The sequence below is a fragment of the Cibotium barometz genome, chromosome 30 (genome assembly GCF_041138505.1).
Source record: "Cibotium barometz isolate CiBa-2024 chromosome 30, ASM4113850v1, whole genome shotgun sequence".
NCBI lineage: Eukaryota > Viridiplantae > Streptophyta > Polypodiopsida > Cyatheales > Cibotiaceae > Cibotium > Cibotium barometz.
The window spans coordinates 24,094,264-24,122,163 of NC_141075.1; the positions used below are offsets into that span (position 1 = coordinate 24,094,264).

A 27,900-nucleotide genomic window follows, 5' to 3' on the forward strand; every position below is an offset into this window, starting at 1 on the left:
GGCTCAACCGAGATGATGCATGTCTAGTCTTGTTCTCGACTACGTTGGAAGAAAGTGCAGACCGGTGGTACAGCCAGTTCCCCGCTAACCACTTGCCAGATTGGGCTACCCTAAGGCAGCAGTTCTTGGCTACCCTTTGGCTAGGGAACTACTATGATCTCACCACACCCAAGAGCTCAAGCAACTTTCCATGAAGGCCGGGGGGATCAGTGGCCGAGTTCATCAAGCGGGCAAAGATGTTGGTAGCTTGGTTTTACATCAAGACCCCGAAAACTACATGCTTCAACAATGGGTGCTCTCAGTTCTCCCAGTACAAAGAGGAAGTTGAGAGAGAGCTTCCCTCCCCAAGGTACCTTCCAGGATTTTCAAAACCCGGTCGCTCAACTGGAGAATGCCCGTCTCATAGCGGAGCGTTGTACTTGTTGGCCCCCTACTATCCCCAGTCTGTCCTCAACCTCAACTCCTCCCATGGTCCCACGGTAGCGTGGACATCTGCCTCCCTGGACGAGTTGGCTAAGCTCAAGGAGCTGGAAGATTCAAGAGGTCTCAGCAAGAGAACGGAGCCTTCGCAACATTGAGGAAAGAGATTGAAGAGCTCAAAGCCAAAAATCCTAAGATTGGCATGGTGCACAGTATGCAGCTCACAAGGTCATCTCTTTGGTGACTATCCCTCCAAGAAGTGTTGTTCTTCTTGCTCAAAGGGTGGCCATGAGGACAAGTGGCGAATACTAAGACCCAAATTACGTAAAAGCAACAACTTCACGATGTTATGCCGGCTCCAATTAAGGTGCCACAAAGTGCTTTCATAACTTTCGGCTAAGCAGCAGACCCAATGCAACTAACGAGTAATCCTACGTTAGTAACGAGCCAAACTCCGCAATAGAAAGGTTTAGTTTCCAGGGAGATTTATCCATATGTAATGAGAATGACATTGATAAGAGTATAAACAGAAATATCTCCAGCTTATGTTTCAATGACGAGTGAAGCGATCGAACTACCTGCACCAGTCTAGTCTAACCTTTTGGCGGCTCTTTTTGATGAACAGAGATATAAATGGGAGACATCTCCAAGGGAAACCTCACAACCTAGTGATCAATGTGGCGATAATGACATTTATCAATATGCCATTGATTACTGGAATCGTCATAGATGATTAGTGTGTGCATTCCATGATCTCTAGAAGACTCTCCCATAGCACGACCAGGATATAGTGTCGGGAATTACAGGGGAGCAGAATCCGAAGCCGTGGCTGCAACAATAATGAAATATTTCGGAGAACCGGCTTTCGACGGGATCTTAACCAATTATGCCACGGTTGAACGTTTTTATCCAATCTCTACATACACGCAAAACAATCTTTCACTATCAAAGGTGCCCTATGCGTTGATTGGTTTCTAGTTCAAAATGGTATGAATAGCTATAGTAGTCTTTTTGGTTTGTCAGTCGCCGATTATCGGTTCCCATTGACCGCGACCTATAAGGATTGGGCTACCCACTGCTTTTAACACCGTTTACATAGGTTCGTGGACAGATTTACGTGCAATAATCCCAGAGACTTGACTTCTATACGTCTTGATTCTACCGCGCTCAAAGATAGGGTCAAGCTTTCTGCCAAGGAGGAGTGATCGTAGTTGTGCTCTCTAAACCGTGCAGAGCAGTCGACCATTACACGGCTCTCTAACTCCCCCCCGTGGCCCTTCCTTCCCCGGGGTCCACTCCCTCCTGGAGTTTGCAGAGAGGAAAGTGGCTTGCTTTTTAGTGTATTCAAGTAAAACCTGCTTACCTTAAAGTTATTCTATTTTGAAGGGCATGACAAATGCATAGGCTCCTTACCTTCTACTTGGCATTTGCCAAGTGCTTCCTGGTTCCTAAAAGGTAGGCAGGCGGTATGGGCCCTCTCTGACTTCTCTTCGGGGCTTTCCTCCCGCCGAAGATCTGGCCGGTGTTACTTGCGGATGGTTGGGACCATAATAAGATAAGAATTGAAAGGTCCCACGTTTTTTGCTGGGATGTTGTTCAGTCTTCCGTCCCCAATAGATAGGTAATCCGCTCTCTGTAAACGAAAGGAGGGAGAAGTGGCACTTGGGCCTGACCATGATGTGCCTATAGCAAGCAGGGAGCATATCCGCGTCTATCTGGCAACACGTTGAATAGGGCATGGTCACCCGAAAAAGACTCTGATTTGCTAGCTTTTGGCCTCATCTTTCACCAAACTACTGGGCTTGCACGATGATCTTTATTTGTCTGAGACGCTTTGCCTTCAATTGTGGTTTTGTGACATGCTATGGTCTCGGCCTCCCTTCGTGGGTTCTAGTGAGTCCCGTGCCTGTATGCAATTCTGGCCTTGCCTCGTTCGACCGTAGATATAATAACGGCCGTCCCACCTTTTCCGTCAATAGGTACTCCTAACGCCTCCAAAAACTTACTTGAAGCTCAAACTGACCCAAGAGATAACTCTCATATTCAAAATAAGCAAGAAAATGCTACAATGCCATGTGTAGAGGTGAATTGACAAGTGTGAGAACACTTGTCTCACTTTTATCCTCTTATTTGCCACATGTCCCAAAACTAAAGGCCAAAAATTCAAGTCTTTAGCTCTAAAAATATCCCAGATGATAGCTAATTTCACAGTGGTGCTTTGGCAATCCTCGATCTCTGTCAAATTCTAGAGGTAATGATGTGAACGGAAATTCCATCGGAGATTGCCAAAAATAGCAACCTCTCCTAAAATTTAGGAGATGATCTCTTTGTGTTCCACCACATGAGAAATACATGTAAGCACCGTGTAGAAACCTGTTTCATTGCTCGATCTGTCCCAAATCCACAAGAGTTCACTATACATACTTTCCACTTGACACTTGAGCTCCAAAGTCCATTTCTGTGTCCAAGAAGCCGTCTTGAGTGCCCAGACCATGCTATGAACACTAGGTCCTCTATATTGGATAATCCTCCATTCCCAAAGCTTGTACATTCTTGATCTTTTGGGCATCCAAAGCCCATCCACACATGAATTTTGGAGACGCCCAAAATGGTGACACCAACACCCTCAAGGAGCTGGATGTGGGCTTCAGAGAATAGGTACTTGAGAGTGGCCTTGATCGGGGAAGTTGGAGCAGGTGCATGTTATGTACCTAGCACTAACCCTTAGGGGTTAAGGATTAATTTAGCAAGGCTAGAGGAGCCCTAGTATTAGGGAAAGCAGGCGGATTCAGGTAGCTAGGGTTCATATTTCATAAATCCAAGTTATTGGCTATTTATGATTGGACATTTTTTAATAGCAGCAATAAACACTATATAAGTGAGCCTTGGGTTATTATTGATTTAGTGTGGTCTGGACCTAGACCAAGAAGTTTACTTCTACCATGGACATGGCGGATCACCAGTAGTCTTGTCGAGGGCCCTTGTGGGCAAGCTTTGGTGGTATGGGATGGCTAGGCTGATTGGCATGGATCTGTAGGAGTGGAACCTTAGTCCCTGGCTCGGAGTTGGTTCGCAATCTCACGAACCTGCAGTTGGGTGGTGAGCTTGGGTGCACCCATGCTATTTGGTTTGTACTAATCTTGTTTTAGCTCGTGTATTAGGGTTGATCTATGGGAGGATCTCACACTTGGTATTTAAGCATCAATGCGAGGTTTTACAAATGTTTTCTTTGCTGAGTAAGGATATGGTCTTCTAGCTGAACAATACTAGGGTCTCAGCTTGTGAGTGTTACACCTATTCTCCCTAAGGGAGCTCCATTAGGATGAGAGCTATTGAATGTGTGATTTATTTCACTTTGATTGCGGAGGTTTTACTAATAGGATGCACCACGACATGGGGTGGACGCATAGTGCACCAAGACCTGGCTGGGAAAGGATTGATCACCTTGACTTAGCTTTATTGTTGCAAGGAAATTTTATATGGTGTGTATTCTAGTGGTATGGGATGCTAGGATTTGCAGCATGTAGAGTTTCTCGGTGTGACTATATTTTCTTTGTTGGGTAGGAGGGAAGCTAGCTTGCACACACACACACACACACAACCTCAAGCATAGAGTAACGTGAGTGCTGGAAAAGATGTACTTAATAATGATATACAAATGAAAGTACAAGTGAGTACTAAAAGGCCTAGGGCTAAGTGCCCAACACACATAAGTGTGTTCACACGGGGAAAAAACTTGTGTCCAGTCACAGGGAAAAAGTGCCCGTGAGTAAGCTGGGTTCACACCTGAACTAGCCAGGAGTCGACATGACCAGCAAACCCCCCTCAAGTGAATGGTGTGAACGGGTAGCAACAGGGTGATAAAGCTGTGAATGCTGCCCTGCACTATGCTCCACAGTAAGAGTGAACTGCAGTGTCAATGGAGAAAGCAAACACTGTATGACGGGGAAAAGGAGAATCCCCAATATCATAGCGCTAAAGCTAGAGCACAGTAGTACATAAATGCATCACCAGAAATGCATGGCATCTCCAATAGACATCACATAAGAGAAAGCATCTAGCATAGACCAGCATAAGGGTCAACAAGCATAAGTGACCATGAGGCATCACCAACTGCATGTGGGCAAGTAAAATCCCCCCCTGAAATGCATCTGCCAGACAATGCATACCACGGAGTACAGATATAGAGCATAGTCATCAAAAGCAACGGCATCATAAGACATCTCTGCAGGCGATGAAGATGTAAGGGTCAAGGCTAACACATGTGTAGCCAAATTGGCGTGATCTGTACCTGTGGAAGAAGATGCTAGCTTCTTCTTTTTTTCATTCTTAATACGCTTCCTGCATTCCTCTATGGTGTGCCCTGTTTTCCTACAATAGTTACAACACTTTTTCTTTTGAGGCTTGTCCTCTGTCTTGGGAGGATCCGATGGGCTAGGTTTAGGTCCATATCTATTCCCACGAAAGGGAGCAGCCATTGCTGACTCAACAGACATCATGTTGTTCCTGCTGTTGGAACGAGATTGCTCTTCACTGAGCAAGAGAGTCACAAGGTTGTCAAAAGTGACCGCATTAGGTGCATTGCCAGCCAACAACCGCAAAGTGGTGCCAAATATCTGATAAGAGTCAGACAAATTACGCAAAACTGTCTGAAATAGCCATCTGTCAAGACCTCATCAATGTTAATGAGCTACTCTCGTAGGTCTTTCACATGCATAAGGTACTGATCGTCAGAGTCACCTTCAAGCATGTGGTCAGTCTCAAGCTTGCCCCGAAGGTAAGCTACACGAAACTCATTGCGACGTGAATACGCCGCCGCCAAGGTATCCCAAGCACCCTTTGCAGTGGTGCAAGAACGAATGTGCGGAATGATATGCATGTGGCACGAGAGAGCAATCAATGCATGGGCCTGGGCATCCCTAGCATCCCAAGTACGTTGCTACTGAGTAGGAGGAAGACGAGGAGGTAGACCTGCAGGAGGGTGAGCGGGAATCACTTCACCTTCCGCTGGAGCAGGTGTAAGAGGACACTCCTCAGTGCCATCCACATATAGCTATACATTCTTGGCAACCAAAACATGACGCATCATATAAGCCCACATAGGGTAGTTATCCCCATTGAGCTTGTCCTCTTGAGATAGCATTCGAAAGAGGTCATTATTACTGTTGGCCATGATAACGCAGCAAATCTGTCACAAGTTACCACGTGTAGGCAATGCCCAACAAAACCGTAAGAATGCGGGAGATAAATAGCAGGATAATCAATGGACTGAAAGGGAACTCCTTCACCATGAGAATACATATGCATGTCCCAAATCTGCAAGTGTACTGCACGATGATGCAAATCTGTCAAAGTGTCCACAATGGCATACATATACTGCAGCAAACCACAAATGTATACATGTGCCGTGAAAAACACGATCAACTGACACCTGTAAAAGCTGCAAGTGCTGAAATCCTGGCAAATCAAAGGTAAATTGGTCGAATGCTCCAAAAATGTGCTCAATTTAGAAAAGCCCTAATTTTTAGGCAGCCAATTAGACAAAATCTGAACCGGATCTGCACCTGTAAATCTGCTAATGCGATTGTCACCTGTACCAAATGCTGTAATGCCCAAAAATTGGGGGAAATGTCCCAATGCCAACCAAATGTGCCTGTAATACCCAAAAAATTGGGAGAAATGTCCCAATGCCAACCAAATGTGCCAATTTCTGCAAAATCCCCAAATTTCTAGTGCAATTATGCACCAAATCTGTTGAAATCAATGCCAATATATACCAATGTTGCAATTGCAGGCTCAATGGTGAAAAGCCCCAAAATTAATGCAACTAATTTGCTAATTTTTAGCAATTTTAGGTCAAAATTTGCAAATCCCACAAACCTGAAATCTTTAAGGGATTTGGAGTTGCAGTTGGGCAGCAGCAATAGGTAGGTGGTGTACAGATCCGAGGCACGACATGCAGATCTGACAAATCTGAGATGGTACAAGCTGCAGGTACAGTCGTACGACGACGCAGGTACAGTCGCACGGCGACGCAGGTACAATCACAGGCGATGGTGGCGACGACGTGCAGGTGGTGCAAGGCAGCGCAGGACTGTACAGGCGGCGCAGGATAGGGCGGCGAACCAGATCTAAAGTGGCGAACGGCGGCAAGCGCAGATCTGGCGGCGGCGAACAACGGCAGCGGCACAGGTACAGGTTGGCGACGCTGCGCACAGGTACAAGCGGCGTTGTACGATGTACAGTCGGCGGAAGATCTAAGAGGTGGCTCTGAGGGCGGCGGCAAATCTGACAAGCGACGGCGGTTTTGAGGGCGGTGGCAGATCTGATAGGCAACTGTAGAGGCGGCGGCGGCGGCGAGCAGCTGAGGTGGCGGCTGAGGGCGAAACCCTAACCCTAAACAACAAAACCCTAATGCCAATAGGCTGAAGCTCAAGCTCTGAAGAGCAACAGGGGGCAAACCCTAACCCTAACCCTAACCCTAACCAAGCTTTGATACCAATGTTGGGTAGGAGGGAAGCTAGCCTGCACACACACACACACACGTCACACACACACAACCTCAAGCACAGAGAAACGTGAGTGCTAGAAAAGATGTACTCAATAATGATATGAAAATAAAAGTACAAGTGAGTACTAAAAGGCATAGGGCTAAGTGCCCAACACACATAAGTGTGTTCACACGGGAAAAAACCTGTCAAGTCACAGGGAAAAAGTGCCCGTGAGTAAGCTAGGTTCACACCTGAACTAGCCGGGAGTGGACATGACCAACATTCTTAACTTGCTATGTCCTATGCGCACTAAGCCTGGCTTTCTCAAATTTCAGCAATACCACATCATTTTCTTTGATATCCAATTGCCTTCTATGCTTCTCGGAAGCCTTCTTATGCTTTGCTTAAGAACGTTCAATGGCTGTCCGAACTTGTGCAAAGGCAATATCAAGGTCCCTTACGTACTCATCGGCAGCAAAAATCCCATCCTTAGTGCGTAGAATGGGTGGCAATACCACTTTGCCATACATGGTCTCAAAAGGAGCCTTGCCTGTAGAAGCATGTACCGTATTATTGTATGCAAATTCCACAAGTGGTAGATACTTTTCCCAAGAAGAATTTTGATCTTCCACATAGCATTTAAGCAAATCCGCCTCCTGCCCATGTTATCAAATAGAGCTCTCCAAAAGAGGCTCATTCTGGGATCTCTATCCCCCACAAATGACTTATGCATACCATGATGCTTAAACATTTGTTACATAAAGAGTTTGACCATATGCTTAGCTTTTATGGTCTTCTTGACAGGTATGAAATGTGCTTGCTTGCTAAACCTAGCCACAATGGTCCAAATTGCATCATTACCATATTGTGTATGAGGAAGATCCATAATGAAATCCATTGTGATGCTTTCCCATGGCTGGTTAGGAATAGGCAAAGGCTGAAGTAAACCAGGGGCCTTTTGCCTACCAAACTTTACGTTTTGACAGGTGTCATGTGCACCCATGCACTGTGGTGCACGGTGACAAATTGGATTTAGTGCTGTCTCAAAGATTCCCTGAGAGGGCTATGTCAGGCCGATGGGCATTTCATTTGGTATGGTAGCAAGTCCAGGCGGGGAGTTGTATTGCTTTAGACAAGGACTCGGGGGTCATTCCACGAGTTAGGTGGAAGGTAGTTAGTAGCTAGACTTGTGTTTTTGATAGCTAGAGGATTTGATAGACTTGTGTTTTTCTGATCATCCTTAGTCCAATGAGCAGACGGAGAGGGTGGATCAGGTTTTGGAGGTTATGATTTATGCATATGGCTCCAAGCGGCCATTTTATTGGGAGAAGAACATCCCTATGATCGAATTTGCCTATGATATTGTTATCCCCTAGTTACGAGAATTACCAAATGTTGTAGCTAGCAGACATTTGTCTCAACGATTTCAGGTTTCCAATTCCACAAGGAGTTGGAGGACTAAAGGATGGTTTATGTTCTTCAAGGATCTGAGAGGGTTTTGTTTTTTTTTGTCTTGTTTCCACGGTGATATTCTGTTGGGACAACAGCTTCAGTTGAGCTGATTCTTGGACACATGGCTATGTGGATTTGATAGACAGGTATAAACTTGATTTTGGAGACAATTGATGCAAGTAGCTTGTTCTCCTTTACTCATTTCCAAGAGTGGAAATATCTTAAGTGGGGAGGAATGTTTCGTACCTAGAACTAACCCTTGAGGGTTAGGGACTAATCGAGCAAGGCTAGAGGAGCCCGGGGATTAGGAAAAGCAAGCGGATTCAAGTGGCTAGGGTTCAAATTTAATAAATTCAAGTTATTGCCTATTTATGACTAGACTGTTATTCATAGCAACAATAAACACTATATAAGTGAGTCTTGGGTTATTATTAGTTTAGTGAGGTTTGGACCTAGACCAAGAGGCTTAATCTTGCCATGGGCGTGGCGGATCACGTGTAATCTTGCCAAGGGCCCTTGTGGGCTTTATGGGATGCCAAGGCTGACTGACATGGACTAAGTGGGAGTGGAACCTTAGCCCTTGGCTCGGGGGTGGTTCCGTGTCCTCGCGAACCTACAGTTGGGTGGTGAGCTTGCATGCACCCCTTCTATTTGGTTTGTACTAATCTTGTTTTTGCCTGTGTATTAGGGTTGGTCTATTGGAGAATCTCACACTGCCATGGAGTCCTCCAGGATGGGAAAGAGTACAATGAGGCTCACAACTACCTTGTTAAGAATAAACCATAGAGCTAGGGGTAGATGCTCACCAGGATGAGGAAAGGGCAAGCTAAAATGGCAAGTAGAATAAAGGGAGGGCACACATGAAGTATAACATGTATGGTGGGGATGCTTTGGCGTTAGGTCTGAGGAGGTTTGCTAGCATTAGGTTGGACTGGATTTAGGGTTAGGGTCCCGTTGGGGCCTCTGACCCTGGTCCTCGGTCTCAAAAAGAGGATGAGGACTGTGCATGGTATGCACCTCTAAGTTGCATAAGAGTGCAGACAAAGTGAATGTATGGCCAGCAAGGAGCAGCACCTTACATGATAAAAGTCTGTGGTTTGTCCTTAAAGTACGGGGTGGGCTGGTGGGCAAGATAACCATCCTCGATGGGGAAGCCTAAAGTCTTACAGAAAGGTGAAGGGGCAAATCTGAAAACTGTGGGTGCACATGCCAAAGTCTGGGAAATGGTGCTCCCTCTACCTTATCCAACAGTGGCACAAATAAGCAATGGCAGGAACATGGCTGAAGGTAAGATTTCATGCCTTGGAGCTTAGACAGTGGATGCACCAGCAATGGGAGGCTATGGGGAATGAAATTGAAGAATGTACGTATATGGGAAGAAATTTCTATTTTGTCAATTTTATGGAACCTGAGTCTTGTGAGACAATGCTTACATTCACGGATTGCCAGTAGAACTGGCGATCCTTGCCGAAGGAGAAAATTTCCCACGTATTGGGAGGGTCTTGTTGATAAGAGGACAAAGCTCCCTCCCAATTCCTCTGGAGCCCCGTATGCGGGGCCTGTCTCATGATAGATCTTTCTGAGCAAGCAATCCATGAAATCGAGATCACTCACCCTGAAATGAGGGAAGTGATAGTTGCCGAGGTTCTTTTATAGAACTTGTTGGCATCCTATTTTTAGTGTGGTGGGCTGGAGCACATGGTGAAGGACTGCTCCCATAGGAGACCTTGGACGGTTCCACCTCCAGTGGAGTAAGAGACTCAAGAAGAGAAGGGAAGTGGTAATATCCCCTCTCAGAGCCTGGTCATACTGCAAAATTTGCAAGTGCCAGAGAACCCCTGGGTTGAATCTCGTGGGAGGCACACCCAAAGAGCTCGGGAGAGAATCTTATATTCTAACAAGGTTGCAGTCCTTGGGGAAGTCTCGCAAGATAAATTCATACAAAGACTGTCGGCCACAGTAGAGCAAGAGGTGGCTATGGAGGAGAGAGATCAGCAGGACAGGAAAGGAGTATGTCCCTTTGTGCAAGTCAGACGAAGATTGGTGTACAGTACCAATGGGATGACGATCGGAAAAAGAAGAAAGAATGGGTAGTAGTTTCTTGGAATTTGAGAGGGCTGTCCAAACTCCAGCCCGACTAGGGCATGGGGAGTCAGAAATTGGCTTCCTGACCAACAAAGTCCAATTGATGTTTTGTGTTTACAGGAGCTGATTGGTTCTTATCAGCCAATGAACGGGTGATAAGCAAGGAGCATACTTGGCTCAACAGAGGCGGGGCTGATGGAAATGGAGGTGTGATTGCGGCCGTTGGGCAATCTTGCCGGTGGTGTAGATTGAGGAAGATGACTGAGGCAGATGACCCTGGGTGCATGTAAGGAAAGAGCAAGTAGAGTGGCATATCTTGGCAGTGTATGCCTGGAATGTGGCTGGAGAGCGGCAGCTGCCTGGAAAGTGCAATTGTTGCACTGGTGCCGAAAGCATGTCCATCTTGAGGAAAAAGGTTTTTTTTAATGCCTAAAAGCAAAGCATGGTCAGGAATGTATCCAAACAGTTAACATTAATGGTAGAGTCTATGCAGGGCAAGACGATCTTAAGGAGGTCTTCATGGGTTTCTACTTGCAGCTCTTCCAAAAGAGTGGGATCAACACGGCAAGATGCAGGTGTGGGAAAGGAACATGCAGGCCATGCCGAGAGTGGTTAGTCAATATGCCAAGGTGTAGTTTGACAAACCTCTCACGCAGGACGAACCCAGAGAAGCTCTTAGTCAAATGGAACAAGAAAAGTTGCGAGGTCCCAATGGTCCTATGACCGAATGGTTTCTATGGGCATGGGTGTCCATTGAGGACTCTTTGAACATGTGCAAGAAAGCATGACAATGGGAATACTAGTGGAGGGATTGAACTTGGGAGTAAATTGGAAAAATATTATCGGGAATTGGTGGCCCATTAGTCTCCTCAATGTATCATACAAGATCATTGCTAAATCCTTAGCACTTTGGCTGAAGGAGTGGATGAGAGATGTGTGCTTATATAGGAAAATTATCTTATCCACTTCACATCTCATTGGATTTCCTATCTATATAGCACAATATTCCACTCCACATCTATGCCCCACGCCGCCTCTGTGTGCACCTTAGCAAGGATGTGTGCTAGTTGGAAATTTTGCGTTCCACCTTTTGGATAACCCAATCCAACCTCTGGCTCATCGTCATATTCACTCCGAGGGATTCCTAGCACTCAAAGAATAGTTCCTTTCTCCAACGGTTTGAACCCTAACTCCATGCATAGGTCTGAAATCTCTTTCTGGACTGACCAAATGACCGCTTTTTTTCATTTTTTACAACCTGAGGATTCACAAATATCGGTCACCGAGGCCTAGGCCTCCCAAAACTTACCAAGTCTCCTCCCATGGTCAGTGTGGTATCATCGGCCAACTTTTCTAAGAAGTGGAGTCTTAAAAGGTAGCTGCATCCCTTGTACCAAACTTTGATCTAGTTTATGCCGCAAATCCCAAGCCAAGGCATTCATGGCAATATCAAAGAGGACAGGTGAGAGGAACACTCTTGCCTAACAGTTCTGTTAGTGGGATAACCTGTGTCCATTGGTCATTGATATCCACAGCCAATTGTGATCCTATGACATAGTAACATGGAATGCCATTCTGTAACCTTGGGAACGAAGGAACGCATTCCATAACCTGTGTCGTTCCCGTTCTTGTTCTGCAAATGTGCATCCTTAGCTAAAGGCATTCTGGGTCTAATTTTTGGGTAAATGAGGATTTTTGTATTTTTCTATGATCATATCATATCATATGAGAGTGGTGTATGACCTTGCATCTAAAAGGCTTGGCAATATATGCCCTTGCATCTCCTTAGCTTGCAAATGGTAGCCATATGGTGATGATGTGTCGTTCCCATTTTCTTTCCGGGTTCGCGTTCCCGTTCCAGAACAGACCCCTGCTCCATCTGTCTGTTCACGTTCCATGTGACCATGTCCTATGAGCAACATGTTCACCATCTTGATAAAGTTGCTTCCAAATCTGGATACCTCGAGCATGAATAGAATGAGATCCCATTTCAATCTATCATACGCTTTGTCGAATTCCACTTTGAGGAAGATGCCTTTCTTGCCTTAATTTGCCAGCTAGTTCTATCCTCCCACAAGGAGATAATTGCATTTAAGATGTAACGGCCTTTTGTGAAGCCCTTTCGCTTGGGTTTGTCGTTAAGGAAGAGCAACCGTTGTCAGCTAGATAGATCTTAAAAGTGGACATCTTTGATTGAGAATGGCACATGATGATAGCCACATGATTGTTTGTACATGGAGTTTTGGTTTGCTTAATTTTTTAGTTATGCCCCGTGGTTGGAGATGCGCCAGCACCCAGCCAACAGAAGTAGGAGTTTCCATGTGTGGTGATATATTTCACCCCACTTTTGGTGTGAGTTACATATATTAAGGTGTCATTGCTTACTCCAGTGGCTATTGCACCATGCTGCACCTGAAGGACATGTGAGTTATGCTTTTTTTTTTTTTTGGGGTAGGTTTATTATACAACTTATTCTTTAGTGTTTTCTTTTCTGCTCAATTTTTGCACTGAATTGGCATGTGAAAATATGTTTTTAAATGTAGCTTTGGAACATCCATCAACCACTATCGGCGTGAAGGTATGGATTGGGGACTTGCCCAAGAAAAAGAATATCAAACGGGACTTGCAGTTGGCATTCCGACATGTGTCTGGGCTACTGGAAATAAGTCCCAGTGTGGTTGGTAATGAGAAGACACGTGATCCGATCTGCAAAGGTTTTGCATACTTGATTTTCGATAAAATTGATCATGCCAAAAGGTATGCATGTATGTATGTGTGTACATATGTACGTATACACATGTGCCTGTGTGTACGTACGTACTTGCATATGTACATACATACTTCTGTATGTACAGATGTATGTATGTATGTAAATGCTGTACATGGCTTAAGGCATTTTGTGGTAAATTGGCGGTTATGGCACTGACAGGAGTATTTCGACTTGTTTTTTTTTTCAGTTTTATCTCATCTTTTCAAGGTGAACCGATTCGCTTTGGCAAAATTGAGAAGCAGGTATCTTACAGGATAGTGACGGCAGGGGACAGTGCAGATGCAGATGCTATCTCATCTGGCAAAGAGAGCTCAATAAAGGTACCCAGGTTGAGAGTAAGAGACAAAACTGCTGCCTTGAAGGTAGCTGCCCCAGTTTCTTATGTGTCTGCACCCAATTTGAAGCCAGAGTTGGTTTCTTCTGAATTTCCAGACACCGATAGCTTAACGGATGATATGGAAGGGACAGAATCTATACTTCCGTCACAGCGGAGAGACCTTTCAGACAAGGATATTGCAGATTTTGATGTTGAAGTGGTGCAGAATACAGTAGCGGTGGGCTTGTCTCAAGAGTATGATGTGTCCTCAGAAGAGGAAGAAGATGATGATGACGACGACTTTGAATTGGGCAATGAGCCAGACTTAGAAATTTCTTGCTTCACCGAGGATGGAAATCCAATGGCCGCTGGTGGTGGTATCGGCCTTCTTCATGAGGACAACACCCTCCCCATGAATGAGCCTGGAGAGATGGAAGGCCAGGATGTGAGTGAAGATGACAAACGAATCGAGGACTTGGAAAAGCGATTAAGAAAGAAACTGGAGGATGCAGGTTTTGGATCTCAAAAGAGTATGCCTAAAGAACAAGTGGTAAAGCCAAGGGGTTTTAAGCCAAGGAAATCTCAAGCCTCAAAACAGATGGTGCCGATCGGGAATAGCTTGGGTTCAGTAACAAGCAGGTACTTACCCAGGCTCTCACTTCAATTGTTGTAACACTAGGTGTGTTCAAACTGGGGGGTTTAAATTTTAGTGTAGATCGACAACCTTTTTAAATGTGTAGATAAGGGTGTACAGGACCCAAGCAGCATTCCAAGCTCTTTTTTTGTTGAGTGTGTGAAACCGGCCTTCAGAAATCTGATGGGCGGTGAAACAAACACTCGCACACAAAACAATTCATCACCCATGGGAACCTTGAAAAGTAAAACAAACAGGGGAGCTAGAGTGCTCCTGCAAATAGTACAAGGACACCAATTGGCCCCAAAACGCAGTGGCTCCCCTTGCGGTATTTCTTTACTTGAACAAATATGAGTACAAAGTACAACTTGTTGAATCCTTTACCAATAGGATTCCTTTTAACTTTTCACCCATGACTTCCAAATAAGAACTCTAGTTATCACAGCAAAGCATTCCATAGAGAAGGCACACCTGTACGACACCTCCTTGCTTGAAAAGGTCTTCTCCATCTCAACCATGGATCCCACGAACCCTTTCCCAAACAGCAGTAGGGCTGTACCAAACCATATGTCCTCCCCTGTAGTAACAGCTTGCATGTAACCTCGAGAAAATTAGAACCTGTTCACATGAATCCAAAGACATGTTTTCCACGTGAAACCAAAGACCTGTATCTGATACACCATAGACCTGTATCCATAAACCATAGGCCTGTATCCTCGTTACCAAAGTCCTGTTTCCATGACAGATAAATCCACATATGCACCATCCAATCACGGTGCCAAAAACTCATAGACCCGCTTCCATCATGCTGGTCTAAGCCTGTCCAGCCTGGCTGCGGAGATGCCTCAGCGATGCAGTGTGCTCCATGCTGCAGAAAACCACCCGCCTGGCTGTCACATGCAAGTAACCTGCTCCACGACTGCCAGCACCACCTGACCAGATCCACTTCTGTGTGCCCATCCTTTGCACCGCCTTCCCAAACCTGGCATCCACCTGGCTGCTCGACTGGCTGTCCGCCTAACTAATGCTTGCTTGGCTGCCCACCTATCTGGTCGCTGGTTGCTGGCAGCCCGTGCACATAGCACGTTAGGTGTCCTGTTGCTGGCAGCAATCCGCTTGGCTGTAGCCATGCGCTCAGCCCCCCTGTCAGCGCCCAGTAGTAGCAACAGCAGCAACATGGTGGCAGCAGAGCAGCAACGCCCGGCAACGGCGGCAGCAGTAGCTCTTGGAGGCGACAGCAGCAGCAGTTGCACCATGCGCAGCAGGCGCTCAGCGGCAACAGCGCCCATGCACAGCAGCACTCCAGGGGACACGCCCGTGAAGACCATCCGGCGACCCCCTTGCTCTCGAATCCGCCACCCTTAGAATTATAAGGAGGCGATGCGCTTTCTCAAAAACGCCAAAAGCAAAGGTTTAAAAAAACGCATGCTTTCCAAAATAAATAATAATACTTTAAGCATCAAAGGTTATTAAACCTTATAACTTAAAAATCTCTTTTTGTCCCCTTTCACACTTGGGCTGGCCACACTTATGAGTTTTCTTTTCACATTAACTGATGCCAGACCACATTGTCCATCCCGTGCCCGTGCCCGTGCCCACCTGCTTGTTGTCCAGAGGGAAAAACACAGGGTCGTAACAGTGTGCGCGCGGAGAAATGATTTAGATGCTTTTATGTCACAAGCTATGGAATGTCTATGGAAAACCCACATTGATAAAAAAGCGCTTCGTCTTCTGAAATTTAAGTTGGTATGCTCTCCTAAAATGCATGGAGGACTCTACATCCTGAACATTCACTATCACCTGATTGCAAGGAAAGCTACCATGCTTCATACTTTTTTTGCACAAATGCAACCATGGACAAAAATGTTGGTTGAAATGTGCACCAAGGTGCAGACTGATGCATTTGGCAATTGGGAGACCACTATATGGGACTTTTTCAGAGGTTATTTCAAAGGTACAATTCTTGGCAGCCCTTTTTCGAACCGTCTGATCACAGGTTGGCAAGAGATCCTGCAATATATGTGTTGATCAGGGAGACCTCTTCAGGAGGGCAACAGCATGGCGTTGGAAAGTGTGCATTGGAGTCGTATGTTTCAAACGCCCCTTGCAGTGGCTGAACCCAGAAAAACATACTTTCTTGCCTGTAAAGGAGTCAAACATGTGCAGGATGTTATACAACCTGATGGTTCTTTTGTCTTTTCCATTGGCCAATAGGCACTATGGTTTGGGTATGCACTCCCGGCCAATTTGGCATAGCCTGTGAGAGTTGCTTCAACCCTTCCTGCCTGCCCCATTGCTAGAAATGCAGAATCGTCAGGATGATTGGAAATTGGATTGGCAAGAGACTGGTTACACTGCCATTCCTATGAAGGAAATAACAGCAGCAAAGGTCTATAGGCTATTGATTCCCCCACCCTGGATAAAGCAACATGCCAATCAGATTTGGAGACTTGATAAACCTCTCAGATGGTGGACTTGGTGCCTACGTTGTATATGGAAAAATGGTCTTCCTTTGAAGCAAAAAGTTTTCATGTGGAGATGTTTGCTCGGGGTGTTACCGGTGGGGATGACATTGGCAAAACAACGTATTGCATCATTGCACTGTGTGCTGCTCCTGTTGCACTGAGACTATTTCACGCCTATCATGGCAGTGTTCGGTTACCAGGCAATTCATTGCAGTATTGTCGGCATGCCTGCAAATTCGTTTCCCGTCAAAACGTTTCTTGAAGCAATGTGGCTCTTTGGCAAGTTTCCCTCATCGTTGGACGCATATGCCCCTTTCTTTGATTGGGTCAAATTTACTGCCTTCTGGACTATCTAGCATGATAGAAATCATCAGACCTTCATGCATGCTCCCTTAGATACATATGCATTTTTCAAGCATTCTTTGCATACCTCTCTATATGATGCCTATCATATAAGAGACATTTCTCTGCATATCTTAGAAGTGTTTTCTCACTGTTTCTAGCTTCCATCCACTCTGGATGGTAGCAGTTCTACATTAAGTTAATTAAAATCAGTGGTTTCACAAAAAAAAAGTGTGGAGAAATGGAGAACTCAAAACTCTCTCTCTCTCTCTCTCTCTCTCATAAGACTAAATTGAGGGCAGATACAGGGTTAGTGTGCAGTCATCCCGTTCGGGTACCCTACCAGCAACCTCCCAAGGGCAGACTGTATCCTGACGTTGTCTAGTAAGGCTTACTGAGTAGTCTAGAGAATGACATAGACAAATCAGGCATACTAATTGGGACCCTAGCCAAGGTCATTCACAGCTCCAGTCTCACATCAAATCCTCCTTTTTTGTTGTTGTAAAAACTAGTGTTCTATTACTTCACTGTACAAGGAAAGCAGCCCTCCTCGGCGGCATTGTCTACAAGCGTATAAAAAAGCGCCTACTTGCAGTGAAAAGCAATAACTACAGGAGGATCTTGGACCTAAGGTTAGTCGGAGGCGTTGTTTGGGGGGGGGGGGTGTGCAAGCCCTCAAAAGTGAGGAAAACTTCTTTAAGATCAGAAACAATGGAAAAACAAGTCTGCTAGCCCATCTCTTGTAGTCTATGGAAATCATAAAGAGATTGGCGCAAAGATTGGCAAAAATACGAGTACTTGTCAATCTGTGTAGAGTGAAAGATCACATGATTGTGGCCAATCCAGAGTGTCCAAAGTGCCCAAATCCCAAAAGCATGTCCAAGCAAGGAAGCATGCATAATCATCTAGTCTTCGGTGATACCTCCCAAAGATCGAGAAATGCTTGGAGAATCGACATCCTAGAAATTTGGCAGCCAAAGAAAATGATAATCTATGCAAGAAGTCTCTGGTATCCAAACAAGCCCATAGTAAATGAGACACAGTCTCATTGCGATTTGAGCATCTAGAGCAAGAGGCATATGCTGTCCTTCTTTTGGCTAGAGTTTCACCAACAGGTAGCACTCCAACTAGGCATTGCCAAAGGAAAACTCTTTGCTTTAATGGCAATTTATTGTTCCAAATCTTTTGGAGATATCGTTTTCACCACTTGGCTGTGTTATCCATATTCCAAAGTGTGCTCGAATGAGCAGCAATCCACGGCTCGCAAATAATCAATCTATATATTCGGGCTGCAATGAGTTGTGACATAGGTACTTTGGGAAATCCAAGCTCATCACTCTATAACATCCGATCTAACAATTTGTTCTCTTGAAGGAAAAGTGGAATCACTTCAAATTGCTGCAGCAAAGCTTTAGTTTTCTGCTGTTATGTATGCTCAAATTCCATATCCTCTGTGCCCGCGGGAATGTAAGTATTCTGCCATCTGGAGAGACGACATCATGGATTAGACGTATGTTTTTAGCGGGAAGAAAATAGGCTTTCCTTGGCTCTTGAACTGCCAAGAGGTTAAACTCTGCTCCAGGGAATGCTCTCCAATCTCAGTGAGTTACATATCTCTGAAGGTCTTCCAGACCAATGAGTACTGGAGGACTTTTTTCCAATCAGCTATTAGTCTAATAGTGAAAGAACAGCCTGGTATCTTCCCTTGGAGCTTTCCAAGAAGCAAATCCCAATGTGTACATTGCCACCTGGCAAAAGAATCTATTTTAAGTGCAGTACACATAGTTGCAATCATCACTGTCCCAGGTTGCTCCAGCCTCCTGGGCAAAAAAGGTGGATAGAAGAGTTTCTTTTCTTGCCAAAACATGATAATGAATATTGAGAATATTCAGCCCTCCATGCATCTTTGGAGAACAAATCCAATCACATCTCAAGAGCCTAAGAGCTTTCTTTTGATGTCTGGTTTTCATAGGACTTCCATGGTCTGAAACATGAAAAAGCAGTGTGAATGTTTCTTTGTCCATACCAATAGAGGCAAGAAAAACTATATACGCCATCAAGATGGAATGTACTATCCTCAGTCGCACGTGTAAAGGTGCACAAAACTGTACATAAACCATCAAGATGAATAGTACTATCCTCAGTCGCACATGTAAAGGCGAGGTTGGCAATTGCTAGTATTCCAATTTTGTTTTCATCTTCTAAAAGACCCAATTTGTGGCATCACTAACATATACAATAGAGGCAAGAGAAACTGTACATAAGCCATCAAGATGGACTGGACTATCCTCAGTCACACATGTAAAGGTGAGGTAGGAAATTGCTAGTATTCCAAATTTGTTTCATCTTCTGAAAGACCCAATCTTTGGCATCACTAACAAATACATTCCACCCCACTCATGTCTAACAATCTCTTGGTGGAAAATGTGTCCAAGTCATAATATATTGTGCCAATCCTATGCTCTAAGTGGTAGCAGTTTGGATTTGTGGAAATTGATGAACAATCTTGTAGCTTCCTCAAACAATTGGAGAATCCTCATAAGGGTTTGCAAATCTTGCGAAGTGTTTTTGGGAAAGAAAAAGGAATCATCAGCATAAGCCTGTGCCACTAAATTATGACCATCTGGCAATTGCAAACCATGCAAAAGTCCTTGATCCGTGAGTTTGTACATATGTAAGCAAAGGGTGAGTGGCAATTGCATATAGTAATGCACTCAAAGGGCAACCTTGTCTCATTGATTTACCTAATATCCAAGGATAGGACACTGCTTTGCCCAATATACAACGCGCTGTACTATCTTGATAGAGCCGGTAAATAACTCATTGCATTTTGCACCCAAAACCAAGTTTTATCATCATTGCAGCTATGAAATCCCATTGAACCGTATCAAAAGCCTTTGCAACATCTATCTGCAGCAATAGTACATCCTATTGTGAGTATTTGGCATACTCAATGCCCACATAAGCATTACAAATGTTATCTATAATTTGCCTTCTAGGAACAAAGCCATATTGGGCTTGATGCAATCCTTTGTGCAGTATCTTTTTGACTTTAGTCATGATCTTATAAATAACAGGCATAAGAGTAATCGGATGCCAATCCGAAAGATTGTGACAGAGCTGCTTCTTCGGCACTAATCTGACTAGTCCTCCATTCCAAGATGATAGCATAACACCCTGTTGCCATGATCATGAGTAATAATGGATCCTAAAGCAGATCCCAAAATTGCAAAAAGAATTCCACAGTCAAAATAGGCTTTCTAATTCAATGTCTTCTTGCAGATCCATTATTTCTATGACGTTCTGAAGCGATTTTGCACAAGCATGTATCATAGCAGGGGTTTCAGCAGGAGGCGATGCAAAAGCTTGCTGAAAGTTAGTCACACATTCCTACTCAAGCTGCAGTACATTTTGCATCCACTCTTCATTCCCCTTTTGCACTCATGAGATGCATTGTTTTTGTCTAGTTACATGCAAGCTTTTAAATAAGGCTTCAAATGAGCAGCCCTTGTTTAGGATAGGCTTCTCTCTGGACCTCACATATCAGATCCTTCACTAAGACCACTTGCCTTCAGTCGTGTGGCAACTTCTCAACAGGATTGAGTGAGATTCAGGGAGCAGATTAGTGGCAGACAACTGCAGATTTCAGTCCTATGTCAGACACACCAAATCCCCCATGGGCTTTATGTACTGCTTTGCACAGGATACAGATCTATGTATTGTTTTCCATTTATCATTTACAGTATATTGTATGGGGCTGTATTAGACACCTTCATTCCCCCCATGATGTACTCCGATTTTGGCCTCAGGCCTTTTTGGTTTTTGGAAAATGTTGATAAAGCTTTCTTTTCTTTTCTTTTTCCTCTCTCTCTCTCTCTCTCTCTCTCTCTCTCTCTTTGTGCACTCCAGCGTGCCCGTCACCCTCGACCCCCCCGTCGGCCACGATCACCTCATCAGGTCCATATCCAAGACATGCTCCACCGCCATCGAGCTACCTTTCCACGTGACATAGCTGAGGGAGACCTCTCGGCCATACTCATCAGCCCCATGCTTGATATTTTGGAGAGTGGTATACCATCTACTCAGAGCTGATGTCACTCCCATGTTTCTTAGTATTCCATGATGAGTTTCCATGGACAATTTTGTATCACCCAGTGAGATAGCTATGTTTATGTTTTCTTTCTGTTTTATTTTCCATTCCATGATGAGATATGCCATGGACATCATTGTATCACTTTGGTCTCATAGCCCTATTGGGTCTTGAGTAGACGCTTAATCTCTCTCTCTCTCTCTCTCTCTCTCTCGTATGGAAGTGTATTAGACACCTCCAGTTTCCCTACATGAGTTGTCTAGGATGATGTACTCAATTTCTGGTCTCATAGGCCTTTTTGGTGTTTCTTATATGTTACTAAACCTCTCTTTGTGTTGCATCTTCTATCCTCTAGCATAAGGTGGTGATTTCCTCTTCTCTACACACTTGTATGCACATGCATGCTCATGGGGGTGCTTGGAATGCTGCTTGGGTCCATGACAATATCTCTTCTCTTTATGTTGTGTATAGGGGGTTTTATAGAGGTAGTTGAATGCAGGTGATAAAGGCAGGTTTTGAAGGGTAGGGACCCTAATCACAATTTGATGTCATATGAGGATAGCTGAAGCATGGGTTAAATTTGCCAAATTGCAGGTTGAAAAAGAGAGAGAGAGAATTCATGACAGGTGTCTTGGAAAGATACGGAAGGAGCCCAAGCAATGCCGAGTCTTGATCTAGTATGCAAACCAGTGAAGCTATAAAGCTCCCACCATGTGATTGCATGATAAGCCATTTGGAGGTACTAATGTAAGTAATCAAAGGCATGCATTCAAGTACGATAGATTGATGGTGCCATGCTTGTACTTGCAGCAAGTATTTTAGCTTATACCAAGAAATCATCCATGCTGTATCGGTAGAGCTTGTGATTTGACACGAGGTAGAAGATAATCACACTTATGAGTGTATGCTTATGAATCAAATACAGTGACTTATGCGTTCTCCTTATGCTGAAAACAAACTTCTACCACTGATTACTTTTTCCCTTCCATTCCATGATGAAATATGCCATGGACATTATTGTATCACTTTGGTCTCATAGGCCCATTGGGTCTTTAGTAGACTCTCTCTCTCTCTCTCTCTATATATATATATATATATATACATACATACATACATACATATATATATATATATATATATGTATGTATGTGTGTGTGTGTGTGTTCTCTATATATATATATATGTATATATGTATGTTATATACATAATTACACTACACTACACACACACACACACACACACACACACACACACATACATACATATATATATATGTATGTGTGTGTGTGTGTGTGTGTGTGTGTGTGTGTGTGTGTGTGTAGTGTAGTGTAATTATGTATATAACATACATATATACATATATATATGTATATATACATGTATGTATGTATGTATATGTTTACGCACAAGTGCAAAAAAAACATCGCACAGAGAAGAGAAAAGCAAAACCTAGTAGGAGTTGATACATGGAGCCACTAATGATGATGGTTGATGACTAGCTCACACACCATCTATACTTTGATGATACGGACTGGAATCTTTTCCCTTGAACATGCAACTACGGGCAACAAGTTATTGAGCTTAATCAAAACTGATGTGTTGAGAATTAATAACATACCATGCTATTTTCATCTCTTATTAGTGTATAATGTTACAACACATACATGATTAGGACATCCCTATGACCAACATAGGACTCTCTAAGATCACAATAAACTAAATTGATGCACATAAATTATACTAGCACTCGTAGTGGTTCTAGTCTACATGAAATATTTCAATGTACAGCTAGGCATGAAAATATCCACTCTCTATAGAAAATGAATATATAAGGATTGTTTCTTTTTACAGTCTAGATATATACACAACCTTTCTAGTTCATGGTTAAAACTCATATAGTTTGGGTCGAGTATATAACAAATACTTTTTGACCTAACCATTTATTAATGATATCTCATATACGAGGTGCATGACCTTGAAATATTGTTAATTGTTTATTCACATGTTATACAAGGTAAATACAATTTAAAAATTTAAACTCTCCTCATGATCACTCTTATGTGCATGGTTACAAAGAAACGCACTTCTTATGAAACAAAAGTTTCTTTCAAATAAAACATGTTTCTTTCCCTCCCACTTGTTATCAACACAATTTAGGCTTTTTTTATTCAGGAGACTACTAATGAGAACATCGAGGCTGTTGAAGATTGAGTGTCCAGAATCCAAATTGAGGACTCTATAGTCTTTGGGTTTATCATACTCCTCTAGTTTGTCATGCATCTATCAACAAGCTTTACCTTGTGTATTTCAGACTTTCTTTCTTTGTATCAGCTCAAGATTCGGGCTTTTTGTGATCACTTTGCTCGGCGGACTATGTTACTTTTGCATTCTTTATATATTGTTTCTTGAGTTTTGTGCAGTTGCCATTATTAATGATGGAATCTGGATCTTGAGTCTTGATGTTGCCAGTTTATTTATGCTAATTGGTCAGTTGGGTGCCCAGTATAACTAGGTCACCTTGAATCTTTAGTTTTAACTTGTAAACATGTATTGATGTGTAAATAATGCATATGTAATATTGTTTTGCATGCAAGGCAACATATTTTTTGCATACTATAAACTTATATATAAATTTTGGGACTTGTATTCCCTCTCTTGTAAGATATGTTTTTTAAACGCCTGGGATTTGAAAGATATATTTTTGAAACACATTCCAAATGACCCCTAGCAACCATGGTATGGTGATATTATTTTTTCTCACATGCGTGCTTGATGATATTGATAAGATTAATCTACGCTATTTAGTGAAATACAACATAAGCCTTTAATGGTGTAGTCTTTGTTTAAATACAATGCTTAACACACACACACACACAAAATCTCAATCACCTCGATAAATCTTTGGAGGTTCCCCTCATCTGTTGGGTATGTTGCGTTATCATCGGTGGACTTAGAATCAAGCATCTCCTCTTGTGCTCGGATGGGAAGATGCAGTTCTTGGAGCCCGGTCTCTTGGGCGGAAAGAAAATTGCTCATGGCCTCAGCGACAACTAGGAAGAGATAAGGCGCCAGAGGGCACCCCTACTGGAATAATTGGGAAAGAGGAAATTTATCACCTCCGGCTTCTTGAATAAGAACCTAGCTGTGAGAAGCCGAGTAGAGTCCCAATACATCTCGAACCCACTCCTTCAGGAAACCCATCCTGCACATCATCCCCTCCAGAAAGCCCCAATCTACTATGTCATAGGCTTTCTCGAAATCAAGAAGGAGAACAATCAAATCTTGCTGGTGCATCTTGGCCAACATGGTCACTTCCCATAAGGTGAAGATGTCCAGAATACTCTGATCCTGAACGACGCTCGTATGTGTACCATGAATCAAGTCCGGTAGAAAGGGCTATAGTCTTCGATTGATGGCCTTGGTGGCTATAATTTTGTTAGCCATCCCTAGGAGAGCGATGGGTCTCCATTGGTGAATCTCCAGTCTATCTTGGGAATCAAGTGTATTAAACCCTTAGACAATCTCTCTAGCATGGCTCCCATGACCATTATCTCGTTGAAGGTAGCCCTCAGGTTGTGTCTTCCATGAGATCCCAATGATAAAGAAATAATGAGACAGGAAGCCTATCGTCTCTCAGGCATTTGCCCCTAGGTAATGCCGTCGTAGCCTCTACCAACTTCTCCGTTGTGAAGGGGGTCAAGAGGAAAGTGCAGAGAGAGTGTGGGACCACCTCTCTCGTATGCCACTAAATCCCCTCATGCACATCTAGCACCTATGAGAAGGGTGCTAAAGATATCTGTGGGGCGATGGCTCTCACATGAGGGGAGTCTGTAACAATCGATCTATCATGGCCTTGTAGTTTGTAGATACCCTCTCTCCGCCTGTGTGGGCTTACAATCTCAAAGAACTCTCCAATGACCTTATCTCCCATCTGTGTCCAAAAAGAGGATCTGGCATGATATCTGTACTACACCTAGCGCTCCTCAATGGAGTTGAGCTCTGTATGGGCTCTCAATTCACGGGCTATTTGGTGCACTCTCCTTAAGCCGCTATAGAGAAACAAGACCCTTGTGAATGTTCCTCTCCTGCTCTTGGAAGCCAGCCAATCTACTATGTGTCGTCTAATTGTAATAGACTGCTAATCTCTCCACCAAGGCCTGCATCCAAGGCACGTGCAGAATGCTCTTGAGTGAAAATCTAGCCTCTCCCATTGCAAATCCGGGTGCTCAAATGTTTGTCATGCCTCCACAAGTCATCCAAGGAGAGAATAACCGGTGCTTACTCAGAGAAAGTAGTGCTAGCCAAAATACCAAACAATCCGGATGAGGCTATTTGGAATCCGGGTGCTCAAATGTTTGTCATGCCTCCACAAGTCATCCAAGGAGAGAATAACCGGTGCTTACTCAGAGAAAGTAGTGCTAGCCAAAATACCAAACAATCATGCCACCATGACCGCAAGCCCACTCGTCTACATAAAAACAATCTAATCTAGATAGGTTAGGGCCTGTACTCCTCCTGTCGGATCTGGAAAAACACATAGGCTCCTAATTACGTCCCATTAAGGGACATTTGAATATATTTTGGGCCTTTTACTAATGAAAGTAATTAGCAACGGACCAATAGGAATAGAGGATTGTGCACATTTGGTCTCCTTTGAATATAGGGAGGGGGACTAGGCTATAGGGAGGGGGACTAGGCTTTCAGTACTAATAATTACACTTGTCCCTTTAGAAAAGTAGGGGGTTTAGGGTATTTTCGTGGCTCAAAAAATCCTTAAAATTTTGAAATTTTTGAGATCTCCCCAAAACTCACATTTTTTCCCAAAAACCCATCTCAAATTTCATTGTAATCAAAAATTTCATTTTCAAGTCCGCTTTTCCTCTTGAACATCCAAATTGAACTCTTCCTCCCTTTCTCTTCCATCTCTATCTCATTTGCCCAATCCTAATGAAACCATCAAATCCCAAAACCCTAAAATTTCTACTCCATCTTAATCTCCCTCTCTTCTTCTCAGAGCTCCATCTCTTTCATCTTCAAGGCTCCCGTAAAACCCTAGTCTGCACATCTCTTTCCTTTTTACTCTAAACCTAACCTTTCTACTCTAGCTTCCAAGAAGATATGGCCGCACTAAGAAGACCAAAAGACGAGATTGAGGAGATACCCTTGCACAACAAGAAGGACGATGATGGTGCTTGGGTGGGAGAGGCATTTCGTAAGAGCGCTTGGGTTTATCTACAGCCTGCAGCGATCGGGCCTCGCCGAGTTCGACGGCGAAATGTACTGGAGCACCATTGGAAAGGTCGTTTACAAGGCTTCAAGAAGGCAAGCAATGGAAAACTAGTGGCCACGGTACAACATGTTTACACAGCACGAGATATCCATCTTCGCCAACAAACTCGATTTCCATACAATTGTAAGTATCGCAGGTAGAAAGGGGCATGTAAGATTTTCTGAGAGATGTTTGAATCTAAGTTAACCTATTTCTTGTTTGCAGATATTTTTTCTTCAAACATGGTAGAGGAGGAGCCATTGGAAAGCCTTACTGGAACATTTCAAGCATCGCATGCAGACATTGGTCAGGCAATGTTTTCTAGTAAAACAAGTGTAGAACTTCTTAAGGAAAAGGTCTTCTTTTACCGGCACTCCTATTTGGTGCCACAGCAGGATGGTGGGTTTGGTAAGCTACAGATAATCACATCTCCATCCCTATCTTCTATAGAATGGCCAATTCCAGATCCTTGGACTGTAATGGTCATGAAATCAAAGATGCTTTGTGATATACAAGGGTCTTTGAAGTTTGCAGAGCCCTCTCGATCTGTGAGTCTTAGTTAGGTATGCCCAAATCATCTTTTTGCCAAGATGTTCAATCAATTTTGTTTCTCACAAACACCTACCATGTTTGTGTGCAAGAAGGTATTAGGTGATGACATGGTAGCCTTGCTTGGAGACCAAAGGAGGACTGTAGAAGGGATACAAAAGGATGACACATTCAAGTGCAATATAGTAGAATCTAGTGTCTTATTTCGGTATCTCAAAGCTCGTGCCACACTACACATACGCTTCTATTATGAGCGGTGGATGAAAAAGAATAGTTCTTGGGTCCCAATGCAGGCAGATGAACAAGTTGTTTTGCCTCTCGACATATGCGTTCGGTTGCCTTGGTGCAATGGAAGTTGTAGGTGCAAGTAGACATTGGAGCCTCCTAAATATTAGAGAGCACCTCAATATCGTGGGAGGTGAGGATATTAGCAGAGCACAATTCAAGGTGAACAATAGGAAGATTCCAAAACGATTAGAGCCAAAGACCTTGGTAGATGTGGATTGGGATGTATATCGTTCAATTAATGGGGATTTTGAATTTTGTGAATTTTAAAGCTACTTCAAGTATGTTAATTCTGTAAAGTCCTTGTCCTAAAAAAGTGTACTGAGCAATGAATTTTTGTCTTGTAACAGGTATGAATTTAGATTTTTATATTAAAGTTATAACTCAATAAATTTATTGTAAAGCTGTCTTGTATATGCACAATAATGGTTAGATCAATGTAGGTACTAGGGTTCCTATTTCAAAATAGTTTAGTGGTGCACAGATTTACAGCACATGGTTTTTTTATGTCGATGGTTTCGGGAGTCCATTCAAAACAGTATATAAAGATCAGTCCATAAGGGAATTAAGAACATAATATCTTACAACCTATAAGCTCTATACAAAAGCCGCCCATGGATGCAAATTCTTCTAATGAGAGGACTGTTCCTAGCAAGGTTACTAGGCCAGCTATTTTAGTTGTTTCTTCTGATGATGACTCTTATTCCTCTGTTGGGGATACAGATGATCAAT

The 27,900-nt window shown here is 43.6% G+C and overlaps 1 protein-coding gene across 3 annotated transcripts in view; it reads left to right on the forward strand.

The window, feature by feature from the left end:
- The window catches only part of LOC147621300 (uncharacterized), a 101,432-nt gene extending 77,983 nt beyond the window's left edge, over positions 1-23,449 (forward strand). For 2 of the 3 annotated variants that reach the window (XM_086824011.1, XM_086824009.1), the window contains exons 5-7: positions 12,992-13,205; positions 13,406-14,173; positions 21,660-22,089. In XM_086824011.1, the coding sequence (XP_086680137.1) occupies positions 12,992-13,205; positions 13,406-14,173; positions 21,660-21,738 (1,061 nt within the window). In that variant the 3' untranslated portion in view covers positions 21,739-22,089. Of the gene's footprint in view, positions 1-12,991; positions 13,206-13,405; positions 14,174-21,659; positions 22,090-23,237 lie in introns of those variants that run through there. The other variant, XM_086824010.1, reaches the window with a different exon arrangement.
- The last annotated feature ends 4,451 nt before the right edge of the window (positions 23,450-27,900 follow it).